The sequence below is a fragment of the Accipiter gentilis genome, chromosome 19 (assembly GCF_929443795.1).
Source record: "Accipiter gentilis chromosome 19, bAccGen1.1, whole genome shotgun sequence".
Lineage (NCBI taxonomy): Eukaryota > Metazoa > Chordata > Aves > Accipitriformes > Accipitridae > Astur > Astur gentilis.
In genome coordinates, this window is record NC_064898.1 from 14484566 (window position 1) to 14499912 (window position 15347).

General features: G+C 35.3%; 1 protein-coding gene across 7 annotated transcripts in view; it reads right to left on the reverse strand.

The window, feature by feature from the left end:
* The window catches only part of CNTN5 (contactin 5), a 679382-nt gene that overhangs the window by 63024 nt on the left and 601011 nt on the right, over positions 1 to 15347 (reverse strand). For all 7 annotated transcript variants that reach the window (XM_049823513.1, XM_049823512.1, XM_049823515.1 and 4 more), the window contains 2 exons: positions 6975 to 7102; positions 5885 to 6060 (listed from right to left, as the gene is read on the reverse strand). In XM_049823513.1, coding sequence (XP_049679470.1) covers positions 5885 to 6060; positions 6975 to 7102 — 304 coding nt within the window. The remainder of the gene's footprint in view (positions 1 to 5884; positions 6061 to 6974; positions 7103 to 15347) is intronic.

Sequence of the window (15347 nt, forward strand, 5' to 3'; positions counted from 1 at the left end):
ACTTCGCTGCACACTGTGGTTTGATTTACAAAACAAGAGACAAAGAAAGTGTGCAGGAGGGAGTAGTGAGTATCAGGCCAGTGGGAGCTTCTTGCCACAAGACCCCACCATAACAAAACGATTGGGGTTTGAAGGTGCAAGGCTACAAGAACAGAACCAGGAGATCAGCAGTTCAAGAACTGCAAGGGAGAAATACTGCCCGGGAGGCTCCAGAAAACACTGCCACACAGCTCGGGAGAAAGGTTGCAGAGCTGCAAGTGAAAAATAGACAGCAGAGCTGCAAACAGAAGGCCTTAGCCTTAGGAAGGCTGATATTGATCAGGTGTTCAAACAATTGGCTGTGTTTTTATAACCCCGATTAACACTGTACCGAGCAGTTAAATGATCCATCAGCTGCAAATAAGCAGGGGAAAGAATGGATTGTCATGAACTATCTTTTAGGTTCACCAAGATTTTTCTCTTTAGAAAGTTTCTTGTAAACAAGGGAAGGTACAAAATACCTTAATAGAATAAACCAGTGTAAAAATTATCTGACTATGTTTCATGACTTTCTTGTTACAATCATTTTTTTATAGTAATTGATATTTAGGAATGTTAAGAAACTCACAGTTTCCAAAATGCTCAGTTATCTCCCTCCTCCAAAGTAAAACTCAGTAGAGGAGATGTTACTTATCACCTGTCTCCCTTACTCTCTACTCATAGCAAAAGCCACAAGCACTTGGGCACACCAGTTTATGTACTTGTTTGGTTCTAGGAAATGTTCAGAGTGTCCCAGTCTAACACAGCATGCAGGTATGTCTATAAATTTAATTAGTTCACTGGGACTGTTTATATCTTGGAAGCAAAACATGGTAAAGTGCATTACTAGACCGTGGTCTTTTTGGATTTTGGTTTGCAGTTACCAGTCATAAATCAAACATTTCAAAGTTTTTTGATTAGAAAACCTTATTCCATTTTGTACCCTCCCTAGTTTACAAACAATTCGTGTTACCAAACAACAAGATAAATCTTTTATTTTGGAATTGCTTCTGATCACTCAAGTATTTAACTGCTGTAGCGTGACAAATAAGCAAAACCTGGTAATGAGCATAGGGCTGAAATATCTGGAGATTTGACTTGACAGTAATGGCTGTCAACTCCATCAGCAGGAAAGTATTGTGACAAACAGTGAAACAAATTGATAGCAATGAAGTTGATATAGCAGCACTATCATGAACAGAAATTCTCTGTGCATAGAACACGTATCTTCTACAAGTCTTTTGACAACTATTGCTGGTTTTCTCAGTGTGAGGAGGAAGGAAGGTGTTAAATAAAACCTCTATTTAATTGGCCTCATTTGGTTTTATGTCCAATAAAGAGGAAAGACATTATTATTAACAGCCTGCTGTTTTAATTGATTCCATGTAGTGTAGAACGTTGTGCTGCCTATGTAGAAAATGCTTAGGAAATTTTAATCTTAACTTCTAAAATATGATTAAAGTACTACAGCAGACTAAAGAGAGACTTGAAGATGTAAGGAAAGGTGTAAAGTTATGCTCTCTCGCAGGTTCTAGTTTATCAGATCGAAGTCTTCAGTGCTAGACAGTAGTTAATGTATTGTCCGGTCTGTATCTATTGGCCTTTTCTAAGTGAAACAGCAGCTTTCAATTCACTTCCATGTGAACAAATTACAACTGTAAAATATAACATGACAAATTGTGCTTATTGCTTCCCATGGTGGTGGTTGCAGTTAAGATCAAAGCCCAAGAAGATATTGAGACTAAATCACTTTCCTGAGTCTGAAAGGTACTCATGCAGGTCAAGGTGAGGGACACTAAGAGCAGTGCTGCTGCTTACCAGTCTCTGGATAACCACAATAAATCATTTTGCTTGGCTGCCATAAAAAAAGTATTGGCTTTCAAACACAGAGTTGGAATCAAGATCGTTGGATAAAAATCTACTTGCAAAATCAGATGTCTTTAGCTAGTAAAGGGATACCTCCAGGACAAAATTAAGGTCAGTGGAGATCTTAGAAAAGAAAGTTCTGAATAGAATTTTGAGCAGGACTTCTGCATTTGGCACAAAGGACAAAAATTCTAAGTTACCCTAATCAAAGCAAGCAAGTCTACATTTTCTGTGCTCAGGCTCACTGGTGTTGCTAGAAGGAAATCTTGGCAATTCAGACTTCCAGGCAAAATTGTTTCTATTAATTACACAAATTACTCCTCACAGACCCCTAAAATGTTATTGGGTCTTTTGCTAGACAAATTAAGACTTTTCTAATGCCAAAGGATTCTGGGTATATGTAACTCATTGCATTATTGTTCTGCTACCAGGTGTACCATGGAGTTGTGCATACATTTGGGATGTTTTCTTTTCCTAGAGTAGCACAGTCTACAACTGTCACTCTGGTGGGGTTCGGTCTCTTTTCCTTAATATTCCTTTCATGCACAGCTTTGTTCAACTTGACATCCTTGCCACACTTATCGTCTTGCCAGGCAAGTCCCTGAAGTACCTGAATTGCTATAGGTACTAAATCCTCGATAGCTCCATAAATAACAGCAAAACCACCTTAAATTTGTATTATACAATTAGTGTTTGTATTATATAATTAGTTCCCAGTATGAAAAATGGTAACACTTTTTTTTTTTGATACAAAAGCTACAGATAGAATTTAAAAACAAGCAAAATAATATGTATTATTAAGAGAAGCTTTTCCTTTCCTTTTAATTGTAATTGCTAGGGAGCATGCAATTTTAGCAAGTGGAAATATATCTACAGTCCAAATAAATGTTACTTTGGTGATAGCTTTTATAACACTGCATTAAACACCAGGATGTTCATCATACTTAACACCTGGTTCTGCCACAGTGAAAGTATGAGCAATGCAACCAGTGGTGAGAGGTTGGCAATGGTTTTGTTATTAACAAAACCCACTCAAATAATGTTCAATTTGTCAGGCTTTCAAACAAACAAACAAATCCCAAGCAAACCTGAACATTTTTTATCTGATGAAGTATGAGTGTGTGCAGAACAAAATGGATGTATAATACTATAACTTCATGCACACAAAGGGTATTATTTTTCTTAACTGTACTGCATTAACAAACAATTTATTCAGGATCAACTCATGAAATTTTTTAAAAAATTCATTCAGAAATGCAAAATAAGGGATATAGATGGAATTCTATCAGATTTCAAGTTTTCTTCAAGTTCCTTTTTTTCTATATTCTTAAACCCATGTCTTTATCACATTGTGTGTCACTCCTTTGAAAATGGATAGGTTAAAGGAGATTACATGATAGGAAAACCAGAAGAGTTTATTTTATCTTGCTTTCCACTAGTACTTAGTCATGCTTTAGGTTTCAATGAAGTAAAGAAATACATTTTCATCCTTGTGATTAATTTCACATGCTATGTGGTTAACAGAAATGATAATGAGATGCAATCGACAACATTTCACAAATGAGTAGTTACGGAAATTGTAGAGTTTTTGTGTCAAAACACAAAAAATTTGCTGTATTACCACAGTCATTACTTTTGAGTTTTGCATCTCTCAACTGTTTCATCTTCATTTGGGGACAATGCAAAAATCAAGATATGCATTTTGCTGAATGGAGATCCACATATATTTTGACTTCTACTTTCAAAGAGGGAGAAAGATGTGTTATATTATGTTTCCAATAGCATTCAGAAAATGTCAGTGAGGATTGTCCTAACAGGGTCATGTTTTGGTATCTCTGTTGTGAAAAGGAGTGTTCCCCTGCCTCCTGCCTGCAACATGTTAACAGCTATTTTCAGCCCTCTTCCAGTTGATACAAGCCTACCCATCCATTCTCTCTTTAGAATGAAAACAAGAAAAGAAATGTCTTGACGTTTAAATGAGTTAGAAGTGCAAGTAAAAGAAACATGGCCTCACCAACTCGTGTGAGCAATCTTCTAAAGGAAAATTAAGCTAGTCCAGTCTAAAACTATCAGGTTCTAACATTTCATTCTGGTATTTCTTTAGAGGTGCACAATATTTCACTAATCTAATTTTGTAATATTTTTCAAAATATGCAATGCCTTCTTTTCAGCTTGATCTTGTTTTCTGATCAGCTAAAGTTTGCTGTTTGTAAAAAAGTATATTTTAGGAAAAAAAAAAATGCTTGTATGCCTCTGAAAAGAAAGATGCTAGATTTTTACTTAATAAACAACTCTTTTTTTCCACTTAGTCATTTAGACATTGAGCATTGACTCCATTATAAGTGATTAATACTAGTTAGTTAGATTAATACTAATTTCACTTAGTAAAGTAGCAGTGACTCTTTAGCAAACTAGAGAAGGAAGTCATAAACTCATAATAAAATAGCTGGTTAAATCTACTAGGTTTTGGCAAAATTTTAGTCATGTCAAGACAACAAAAAGAATCAGTAATTTCAGTGAGGTTTGCATGAATATTTGTCTGAAAATAGTCCCAGTATGTCGTCTACCTAGTTCTCACCTTGAATGAGCCTTACTTCTATTAATTTGAGGGCTTTCTCTGGTAGAAATGAAATTAATAAAGAATTCTTGTTGAAAGATCTACAAAATCCCGTTTTCATAAAACAAATGAAATTACATTAAATTAGCTTTACTGTGATAGGAGAAATTACGTTGGAAATTTCCTAGCCTGAGGATTTTTCCCAGTGATTAAAAATTCCCTTCAGCACAGAAGATGTTGAAATGCATTGAAGGAACCATGTAACACATTTCAGATTTCAAATTTTTGGAAATGACTTGAAATTAAATTCTAATCATAGGGTGTTTCATTGAATCAAAGAATGTTTTAACCTTCAGGAAAAAAAAAAAAAAAAAAAAAAAGATAGTTTTCCTTCCTATATATTTAGTGCTGGATTTTGTGTATTGGACTTTCTCAGATGAAGATAAGTATGCTAAGAAACTTCACACTAAGATAAACCTTACTAATGTTTTTCATTGCAAAAGCTTATTGAAGTAACCCCAAATTTAAAAAAAAAAACCCACACCACAAAGTGAATATAGTATGACTTCCATAAAGGCAAGCAGAAGAATAAATTGATTGCAGCTGACAAGGTTTTTAATGCAAAGTTAACTTCGCTACATTGTATTCAAATTAGATACATTAACTTTTTGAAATTTCCTGACCTTTGTGAGCTTCATTTTTCTCTGTTAACATAGCATGGACATTTGATTTACATTTCATTAGTGGGAAGATTGAGTTAAATGACTGTAGATTCTATTTTCAAACTTGTTCACATTAAGAGATTTCTTTCTACCAAAAGTTCAAACCATTTTACATGGGACAGGTTTGAATTACTTTATCGTACTGTTTGATCATATTAAATTGTTTTTGAATTGAGGGGTAATATTTGAAATTGATATGCATATTTTTTCCATATGATTCTTATTGACTTAAATAATGATTGCACAGCTAGAACCTACCTCATGCAGGGGGAGTTGGAAAATAATGTATACTCCTTGCTATTTGGATATTAAAATATATCCTAGGGAAGCAAAAGCATTGGGAGGTGAAGGCATTCCAACAGCCATGTTATCTGTGAGAAAGACATCAATGCTTATAGCAACATCCTCTTTATATTAAAATCAGCAGAACAATGTAAGGAGGATTCGATTCAAACTACTTTCTGTTCCCTCACAAAGATCATCAGGTGCCTCACTAATAACAGGATGTATAAGCTTACATTTAATATCTTCTTGATTAAAACTACTTGAAGTAATTCTAGTCACCTGCACTTCGCACTTCCTCTAGCTAATATTTCTTTCCAACATTAGTGAAAACAGTCATCTTTCAATTTGGTCGGAATCTGGTGAATGGGAGACATGTAAAAGCATGCAAATTTCTATCAGTTCACAGCACACAGATGACAAACGCATGGTCACTTACTGCCTTGATGCTTTCAAAGTGTCCACCTTCTTTTTCAAAGTCAATTGGCTGCCCATTGAGAGTCCAATAGAAAGTGACATCTAGTGTGCTGTCATGAAGGGCTTTGCAGCTGAGGACAATGCTTTCTCCAACAGTTAACTCTATCTTCTTAGGAGTCAGCTCTATTCTTGTAGGTTCTTGAAATACAGAAGGATTAGGAACATTTAGATGGAAGTCTAGTTATAGTGCAAGGCCAAAGTAATATGTTTGAGTTCTGCTTAGGCTGCTCAGAGCTTACATTTACTGTTTGTTTCAAATACATAGTGTCAAATACTGAAATATACTCATAATGCACACTAAGACATGACAGTGGTGTACAGAAGGTACAGCCAGTTCCATGGAAGCAATAAGGCAGGATCCTAAACAACAATCTCTAGGACTTCTGAGATGGATTAATTAATTAATTTTATTAGTGTCAGAAAAAGCTGATAGCTTTTTTTAAGGCTGCAGCACCTGGAATCTTGTGTTTGCATGAAAATCTCAGTTTTGCCACTTAAAATAAAAAAAAAGTTTCCAGGCATACTGGATACAGGAAGAAGCTTGAAAAATGAAGTCAAAAAGTTGAACACCTAAAACCAAAAACCATGATCATATAAGAATTTGGCTGAAAAGTGGCAAAAATGTGGTTTAGAAATTAATTGCAACTCAGTGATTTGATTATTATTACTATTCTAAGGAGCTATCTTTCCTCATATTTTATATTCATACAATTATTACTTTAATCCTAAGCTCTGTTCCCATGCAGAAAGAAGTAGGGGTAAGAGAGTTCCCAAAGCTGAAATGTGTTAAAAGGGATATTGATTCTTTTATTTACAGAACTATTTATAATCTGAGTGATTTAATACATATACTAATTCTTCTGAGATACATCTATGATACAACAGCTGGAGTATACCATCTGATGCAGGAATATGATGTTTGAGCCCTAGCTTGTTGGAAATGTTTTTTTCTATTCTGCATCTACAATGCTGTCGTATGGTTGGCTGGGGATTCTAAGCAATAATGAAATATAAGTAAAGAGAAATTATCATTATCAAATATTTTTTCATACCTTTAACAGATACTGAAGCAATGATTTCTGCAGATCCAAATACATTTACCCCTTGGCATAAGTACCGTCCTTCATCAGACTTGGAAGCATTCAGGATTCGCAGGCTCCCATGTGGAAGAATAGTTATTCTGAAAAGGATAAATACATAAATATCTAAATATATCTCCTGTTCTAGCAGCCAAATTCCATAATGATATCTTTAGAGCTAATAAACAGGATTAAGGACTGCTGCCTCTGTAGCAAGGGATGATGAAGATGATAACTGAGTTATCTTCTGTTTCTTTCAAAAAGGTTGTAATAAACCCATTTTACTCCTTCACCTTCCTAATACAAAAAGTTTCAGGGAGTCATCAGTGGATTAGTATCCTTTGACACTTATCAGTGGTGAATTTTAATGAACCTTTTGTAGAAAGTAAAAAAAAGTGATTCTTCATAATTTGTCTTTAAAGTTTCACTGCTATATTATTGTCAAATCACATTTCAATATTAAGCACAGGCTATTCCATTTAGAAAAAAATGACCTTAAAAATCAAATCTGCAAAGAATGGGAAGTCAAATGTAAAAAAGGACTAGAAGAAGCATAAAATTAATTGTATCTGGTCAAAATATGATTTATGGCATCACTAAACAGTGTAACATAGGGACTTAAATATTCTCTGCTTTTTTGTAGCTCAGCTTTTATTTTTTTCCTTGAGTCTTGTATGATTGCAGCTCCACTACATCTCTAGGTAAGTAACCCCACGGAACCATACTCATGAGAAATGTTGTTCAACCATTTACATTTAGGAGTGTCAGATTTTGGCTTTGCTTACACTATATTAATCATAAAGTCCATGAAGATAAAGAGAGGTGAAAATTAACACATTTTTGCTGTTCTAAAATGACAAAGCCTCTGAATTTATTACATGTTAAAGCTGCAGCCCTGGAAGAGCATTAAATAATCATTGCTCCTTTCCTGACAAAGAACTACAAACCTAAATGGAACACAGCAACTCTTACATGGCATTCAATACAAGCTCTGCTTGCAGCTGTTGTCCATCCTTTCCCAGGTTGGGTAGTAATTATGGATCTCTCAAAGGACATGGGAGATGCAGGTTGGAAGCCCTCCGGCAGGCATGGACACTGAAAGCAGATAATCCTCAGCAGGTGTCACATAGAAGTGGAGGAAGAAACGAAGGAGTGCTTCCTTCTGTATTTTGACAGTAAGATAAGACCTCTTTCTGTGTTAGAGAAAGAGTCTAACTAAGTAGGTGGGTGGCTCTTCCTCAGCAATGGTTGGATTTTCAGAGATACCTCTCCAGAGAGGGCTTTCTATCTGTTAATGTGGTGTCTAGCACTTCTTCGGCTGGGGGGTCCCCTACTGAGGCTATGATCAGAAATCATGGAGGGTACCGTGTTGTGGTTTACTCTTGAGAAGTATTTAACCAGGAGTAAGGTGCTTTGATCATCCTGGTCTCGTTGGGCTCTTCAGCAGCCAAAAAAGGGAAGGAATTCCCTTTCTAGACTGGTCATGTTAAAATGCAAAGCTGAGTTACCTTTGATTTAAACTAGGAGTGATTTACCAAAGTCTTAAGATTCAATAATGTGCTCAAACTAAATCACTAATATCAGACTGTATTATTTTTTTTTTTTTTTTTTCTGGAAAAATAATGATGCCCCCTATTCTCTGACTCTGTTTGTGAAAAATGGTGTTTTATTATCTGAGGTTTATAAACATTGTGGTGGAGAAAACAGAATTTCATTCTAGTGAAAAATGTACTTCTATTCACTTCAGATGTGAAACCACTCACTGCTCTCAGCAGAGAGACAGAAGAAAATAATAGCTTCAAAAGTGAATGGGGCAGAGGAAGGACATGTCAACTCTCAAATTCCCTAGTGCAATCTGATGATGTATCTCCCATCTTGCTCTAAAAAAATATGTATCAGTATTTGAGTCACATTATTTGTCTAAAGGTAATTTTATAGAAAATATAATTATATTAAGAAAATGTCTCTGTATCAGAATTTTGAGGTTTTGGGGTTTTTTCCAACAAATAAGAAGGCCTGAAATTTTGTTCTAATATGTCACGCCTTTGAAGAAACAATCTGACAGGGATGTAAGCTTCCTTCCTTTCCTCTTGGTGTAAGTTTTGTTTTCCTATCAAGATGCTCTGTGATCAATGCTCTGAGGACATTGTATCATTAGTATGACAACAGCCTTTGCAGAAACAGTAGTAGTTTTCATAAATATACTGTCAGCATCAAACAAATGGAAGGACACTCCTACAGTGTTTACAAATTATAAAGGCTTATACACAGCGTTAAGTCCTGATATAAAATTATTTTTCATTCTGAGCTTGGAGGAAAAGGAAGTTAGATGCATATGGAAGATTATCTAATGAATCTTATACATATTATCAGCTACATTTCTATTCAGCTAAAAGCTCTTTCTATCCATGAAGAAAAGAGTAATCACTCAATCAACGGAATTGCAAATTATTTGGCTCAGAAATTAATTTTTTCCTTAAAATGCCTAGCATTCATCTGTTGTCCCTTTTTTTTGTGTTTGGCAAAAAAGCCAGAGGCTGGTTATGATGGAAACTGAAATGCTTTATTTATTCACATTATACTTGCTGCACACAGCAGGGACATAGACTTCTCCTCCTTCCCTGCCAATATCTCTCAGTCATGGAGAGACCACCTGTGTAGTATGTCTACATATTTTAGTAGAGAAAATACCATAGCAAAAGGTTTTTAACTTCATAAATAAAAGGGAAGCAACAAGAGAAGAAATGGGGTTGGGGTAGAATTAAGGTTAATTCAGGAAAAAAACCCCTAAATTATTAATGTATTAGAAACTGAGGGAAAGATGATGATAGATGAATGGGTAGAGAAAGGATGCATGAGAGATCAAGGTGATAGTTTGGAAATAATTGTATTTAAGCATAAGAAAAACTCATTGTAATCACATAAAGGAGATAGATGTTGTCCATCCAAGGACTCTGAAAAAATTGACATGAGATTAGTGTCTATCTAGAAAAGAATTTTCTTCTGTCTAATAACATGGAGAAAAAGAGATGAGCATTAATGTCTTGGAATCAATAAGCACGTTGGCTTAAGATCAATAGCAACAAAGATTTTAGCAGGAATTATTAGGAAAAATAATCAAGATATGACAGCAAATGGACATGAGATAAAAGTCAACATGATTTAACTAAAGTACACTGAATAAGACTACATTTTTATAATATTTAATAGGAATAAAAATTTTCTAGAGAAAATAAATGCAGATTTGCTCGTCCATGTGTTTCAAACATGATTTTCATGCTGAAATTCACATGACTGGTTAAACAGGTTTAATACAAAAATTTAAGATGGTTAAGAAACTGGTTGAACAGAAAAGAAAAATTAATATTTTTGAAAGAGAAGTGGTTCTTCGTACTATTGCCTTATTTTTCACCAGGATACAAAAAGAAAGGTGCTAGAAAATTGATTAAATACACAGTTCATTGACACAGCAAGATCAACATATCAAACAGGAGGGTTTTGATGACTCTGAGCACCAGACTCATAGAAAAGTAGTGAATGTGGCTCTGAATGAACAGTACAATGCAGCAAAGACAAATTCAACCCTAGAAAATATCAGATACCAACCTGCAGCTCGTTATGCACGTATTAATACATAAGGTGCTGAGGAAACATAATATGGAATATAGGACAATTTTGATCATCAGTATTTAGAAAGTTTAATTCTAATTGAGCTGGCACTCAGCAGGATCATCAGGATGACCAGGGAGGAAAGAAAAACTTTTGTTCTAGAGGCTGTTTGTAAAATGAAAGCTGCATGTGAGATGAGTTTCTATTTTACATGTTAATTTACGGAGCTTGTCAGTAGTCAGTGGAACCTCTAGTAACAGTAAAAAAGTTTAGATGTCTAATTCACATTGTCATTATCTGCACTCAGATATCTTAACCTTGCACTGATTCTCACCCTCAAATCTTGATTTAGTTGCCCAGATACAAGTCCCTGTTATAACCTGACATCATCTGAGGGACAAAATCCCAGCTGCTGTTCACATCAGGAGTGTGACTTGGAAATTAATTTCCCTATTCTCCTTACTTGCTGTGGCTTTGGTTTGTAAAATGAAGCAGTCTGAGCACATGAACTTCAGCTGATACTAAGCTGGCAGGGATGCTTGAGGACTGCATTGCTTTTCAGCTACAAATATGTATCCAGTCCGTGGAGTGGGACTAGAACTATTCCAAAGAGAAACTCAGAATTAGCCAGTGTGGACACTATCAAGTTTTTGCTGCTCCAATTGATCCATACTACCTGCTCGTATGGAAATAGCTGTAAGGTATCCAAGACACCTGCACAGGGCTGACAAATGTGATACAAGACCTATGAGAGGGCTTAACTGCTACAGCACAGACACAGAGGTTTACAGCAGGTGTAAGTGTGTCTTTTTGAAGTCTAGATGTGAGCCAGCATGACATTGTAGGACTCTCAAAGAGCAGCAGAATTCTGTGTGGGGGTAGCTGACTCAAGCCTGTAAGTGTAACGTTAGAGACAGTCTAAAGAATTAAGGGATATAAAGTCTGCTGATGGTGGTGAGCACCAAGTGTGATGCTGGTCTTTGAACTTAAACACCCACGGTCTCAGAAATCAATTAACCACAATCTTCACTGCATACTGTATGCCCATGAAGCTAAAAGACCCCAATGAATTAATACTGACAAGAGTTAAATTGAAATTGGAGGCAAATTACAAAGTGTATTTGATATCTGTGCATATGATATTTTTCCACTATGATTTTATCTGAAATAGTACAGCTGTTGGATGCCCAGCTTGCAATGCCTGTGGCTTTCCTGTATAGAATATCAGCAAGTTTGGAAATACATATTAGTAGCATTTCTATAATGTCAGTTTTGCTAATGACAGCATAACCCAACAAACTAAGTTGAGAATTGTTACAAAAGCATAGAAGCACGAATGAGAGTGTAAATTTTCTTCTTTAAGGCTCCAGGATTGGACTTAGATTGACAGTGGAAGACTGCAAAATACTGAGTAATTATAGTCTTCAGACAATATTTCCAAGTGATTATTTTCATTGTAAAAATATTTGCAATCTATTCAAAGCTACTGTTTAGTAGTAACACTTAAGATTGGAAACATTCCTAGTACATTTTTTTAAACAAAAATGCATTAGCTTACACGGATCAGTCATTTCATCAGTTTTGTTCTTCTTTTACCAATAAAGTATGTACCAGAGAGAGTAAGATCCCTGATAAAGAATGTGCTGTTTTATCTGGAAGGATGAAAGTTCATACTGTGCGCATATGGGATGTTGATGTGAACCGAAGGGTGTTCTCTGAGACCGAGTGTCTGCTGAGAAGCTGATGGATGGAAATTAGGCTCATAGGAAATGCTGGATCTTTGCTTATAGGAGGTGTTTGGAAGTCCTTTATCTGGCAGTCAGAAATGTCTTCTCTTAATCAGTGTTGACTGACAGAGACGTAAGGAAATATACTGATGGAGATGGACAAGATGGAAGGTCCCCACAAATGTGAATGACAATATTCAAGTTCCTTCAGGCTTCATGTGATTTGGAGAAGAGGACTGAATAGAATATAGTGTTTAAGAGTTGCTCATATGGGGAGTTTGGCAGGATTTTAAAGAAGTATCCTTTATTTTACAGTATTTTGATTAAAAAGTAGGAAGCTTTTTTCTTCCTGCTGTTTTATGCACAGAAAACTTGTGAGAGTGACCATAATCTTTGGCCTTTCTTGAGGGCAAGTATAAAGAAGTAGGAAATAGTCATCATTGTTTTCGTATAAAAAAGGAACGTCTATTCTGCCTGCCATATTGTTGTGATTATCCTCCATTCGATTAATTCTTAAGGATAAGTGAACTGTATGAGTAGTCTGGAGACTTTTACTGCTCCACTGTCTTACAGACAAAATATTAATTTATTAATATCTGGTACCACCCAGCCTGGAAGTTCTTAGATATTATTCACAGCCAGTAGAGGACATTCTGGTTTAGGTGGTGGAAATTCTCAGCTCTCTTTATCACCAGGGACAGTTTTACCTTGACCCACCAGGGCCAGGATGTGCATTTGTTCTTCCTATCACATGTAAAATCAATGAGCAGAGACTTTCATCAAGATTAAGATAATGCGAAGGGTAAACTCTAATTTTCATTCTGTTGCATCATTCATAGTGGATTCTCACAAATAGATGTCTTGATGCTGTGGCTAGAAACTGTTAAAAATTCTGCAATGGACCCTGGAGTCTGGGTGCTGAAGGAGCTGAGCAGTTAAGGCAACAGAAGTTACAATTGCTACACAACCTTTAGGATTTTACTGAGGACTTGTAGCAGAGACAGTGACGCAGTGTCTGGATCTTAATAGAAATGAATGCCAGAAAGTTTATACTTGGAGCTTTATATTTAAATAACAATTACAGAGTAAGAAAAAACACAAATAAATTGTGAGGAAGAATTAGCAATGAGTAGTTTGATTGGGCTATACACACTTTTACCTTTTTCTGTTTTCAATTAATTTTTTTGGTATTGTATTTTGACTTTATCTTTCACACTAAAGTCAAATTTTATAGGACTTTAGATAAATAATCACAGCAATTAGGGAAGCATTACAGTTAAAAGCTTTGCAAACTTTAACACCTACTAACTGGGTAAAAGAAAAGTGTAAGTTATTGAAGTGGTTAGAAATTTTTCCCCTGCATTTCTCATTGGGGTCTAAAACCAGGAGTAAGAAATTGTTTTGTGTGCATGTTGGAAATAAGAATTTTAAAGATGCAAATGGAGAAGCTGCACTGACTCATTTAGCCTGTGGCCCCTGACAGTGTTCTGATCTGAGCAATCTGTCATTTCACATTAGCTTGGTTATGGGATCTGTCAGTATCCTTTAATGTAGATTACAAGGAATCGGAACAAGTATTTGTAAATAGTTGAAACCTTTATTTCTCCTTGAATGGCTGTGGGCTCTCTCTTTTCCCCTTGCTTTCCCTTGCTCCTTTGTAATAGATGTACAAGCCTCTAACTCTCACATAAAATGGATACGAGTTATTGCTATAGTAAAACCACTTAAGTAAGCAGAATGCCATCTACTTTATATACATTTTTTATATCATCACCCTAGATAGAGTCTTTTTATTTAAATATTGTTGACCTAATTAGAAACCAGACTATGTTTGACCGAGTCCCTTGGCAAAACATAAAATTATTTGGATTTTTTTCACTTCAGATTTTCAAATATTTATAATGGTGTGATTCCTGTGTGTGATATCTTAGGTAATTGGAATATGCTAAGACTTATCATTAATGTACTGCAAACTACTTCCAGTGCTGTTTAAGCTAATGTATGCAAACTGTCTTAGGGCATTTTTTTTTCAAAGGAGCCACAACTGGGCCTCTCATTTTGTCCTTGCCATTTGCTGCACTGTAACATTTGTGCATGAAAATACACAGCTCTTGCCAGTGTGAATGGTGTCCACATATGTAAATATAATTTCAAGTGGCTGACACTAAAAGTCAGGTTTTGCTAACAAATGTAGCTTCTGTTGTAAGCACAGGGAATAAGTACGATTTCTGCAGTGTTGCTCAGCAGTAAACCCTGGAAACTACCGGTATGTCAGAAATAACACGGTCTATTGGAGTGTTTTTTTCTTTGTACGAGTAGGTTGGTCATTATTGGTTTTAACAGTGCTTCATGTTAATGACTTTATTCAGACCAGTACTTAAGCACATAGTTTGTTTTAAAGACTCTGTTAATTACATTAATGTCAATGATGATATAAAGGTCCTAAAATTTAAACAACTGCTAAGGTATTAAACTGAAGCAGAGCCTAACTGTAAATGGAACAGAGGTTCAAATCAGTAATCTGTTACCTACAGAAATTAAACAACCAAGATGACTTTTACATTATTGTATATTTTCACTGGTACACTTGAGGAAGAGAGATCAGTTGGTACATTTTGAAAATTTAGCATCACTTTGCTGATCGGCACCTTGCCATTCTGCTCAAATATTTTGCCCCAAAATGTGTTTGGTCTTATGTAAAGAAGAAAAACTGAAATAATTCCTCAAAAGATATTTCAGGGTAAGTGTCCCAGGGGGTAGGAAAGGCCATGTAAGGTCTTTTCTGCTCTGCATTTTAGCCCAAAAGTTCTTTTAAAAGGTTTTAAGAAATACATTGGGTTTAGGAAATATATACTGCTAAACATTCTGAAATTACTCTAAAATTATGAAAATATTATTTTTTATTTTTTTTTTACAATCCATACTGTACTCTTGATCCATCTAAAATTAAAATCTCTTTTAATATTTTAATACTTTTCATAATTAAATTTATTTCCTTTTTTTTACACAC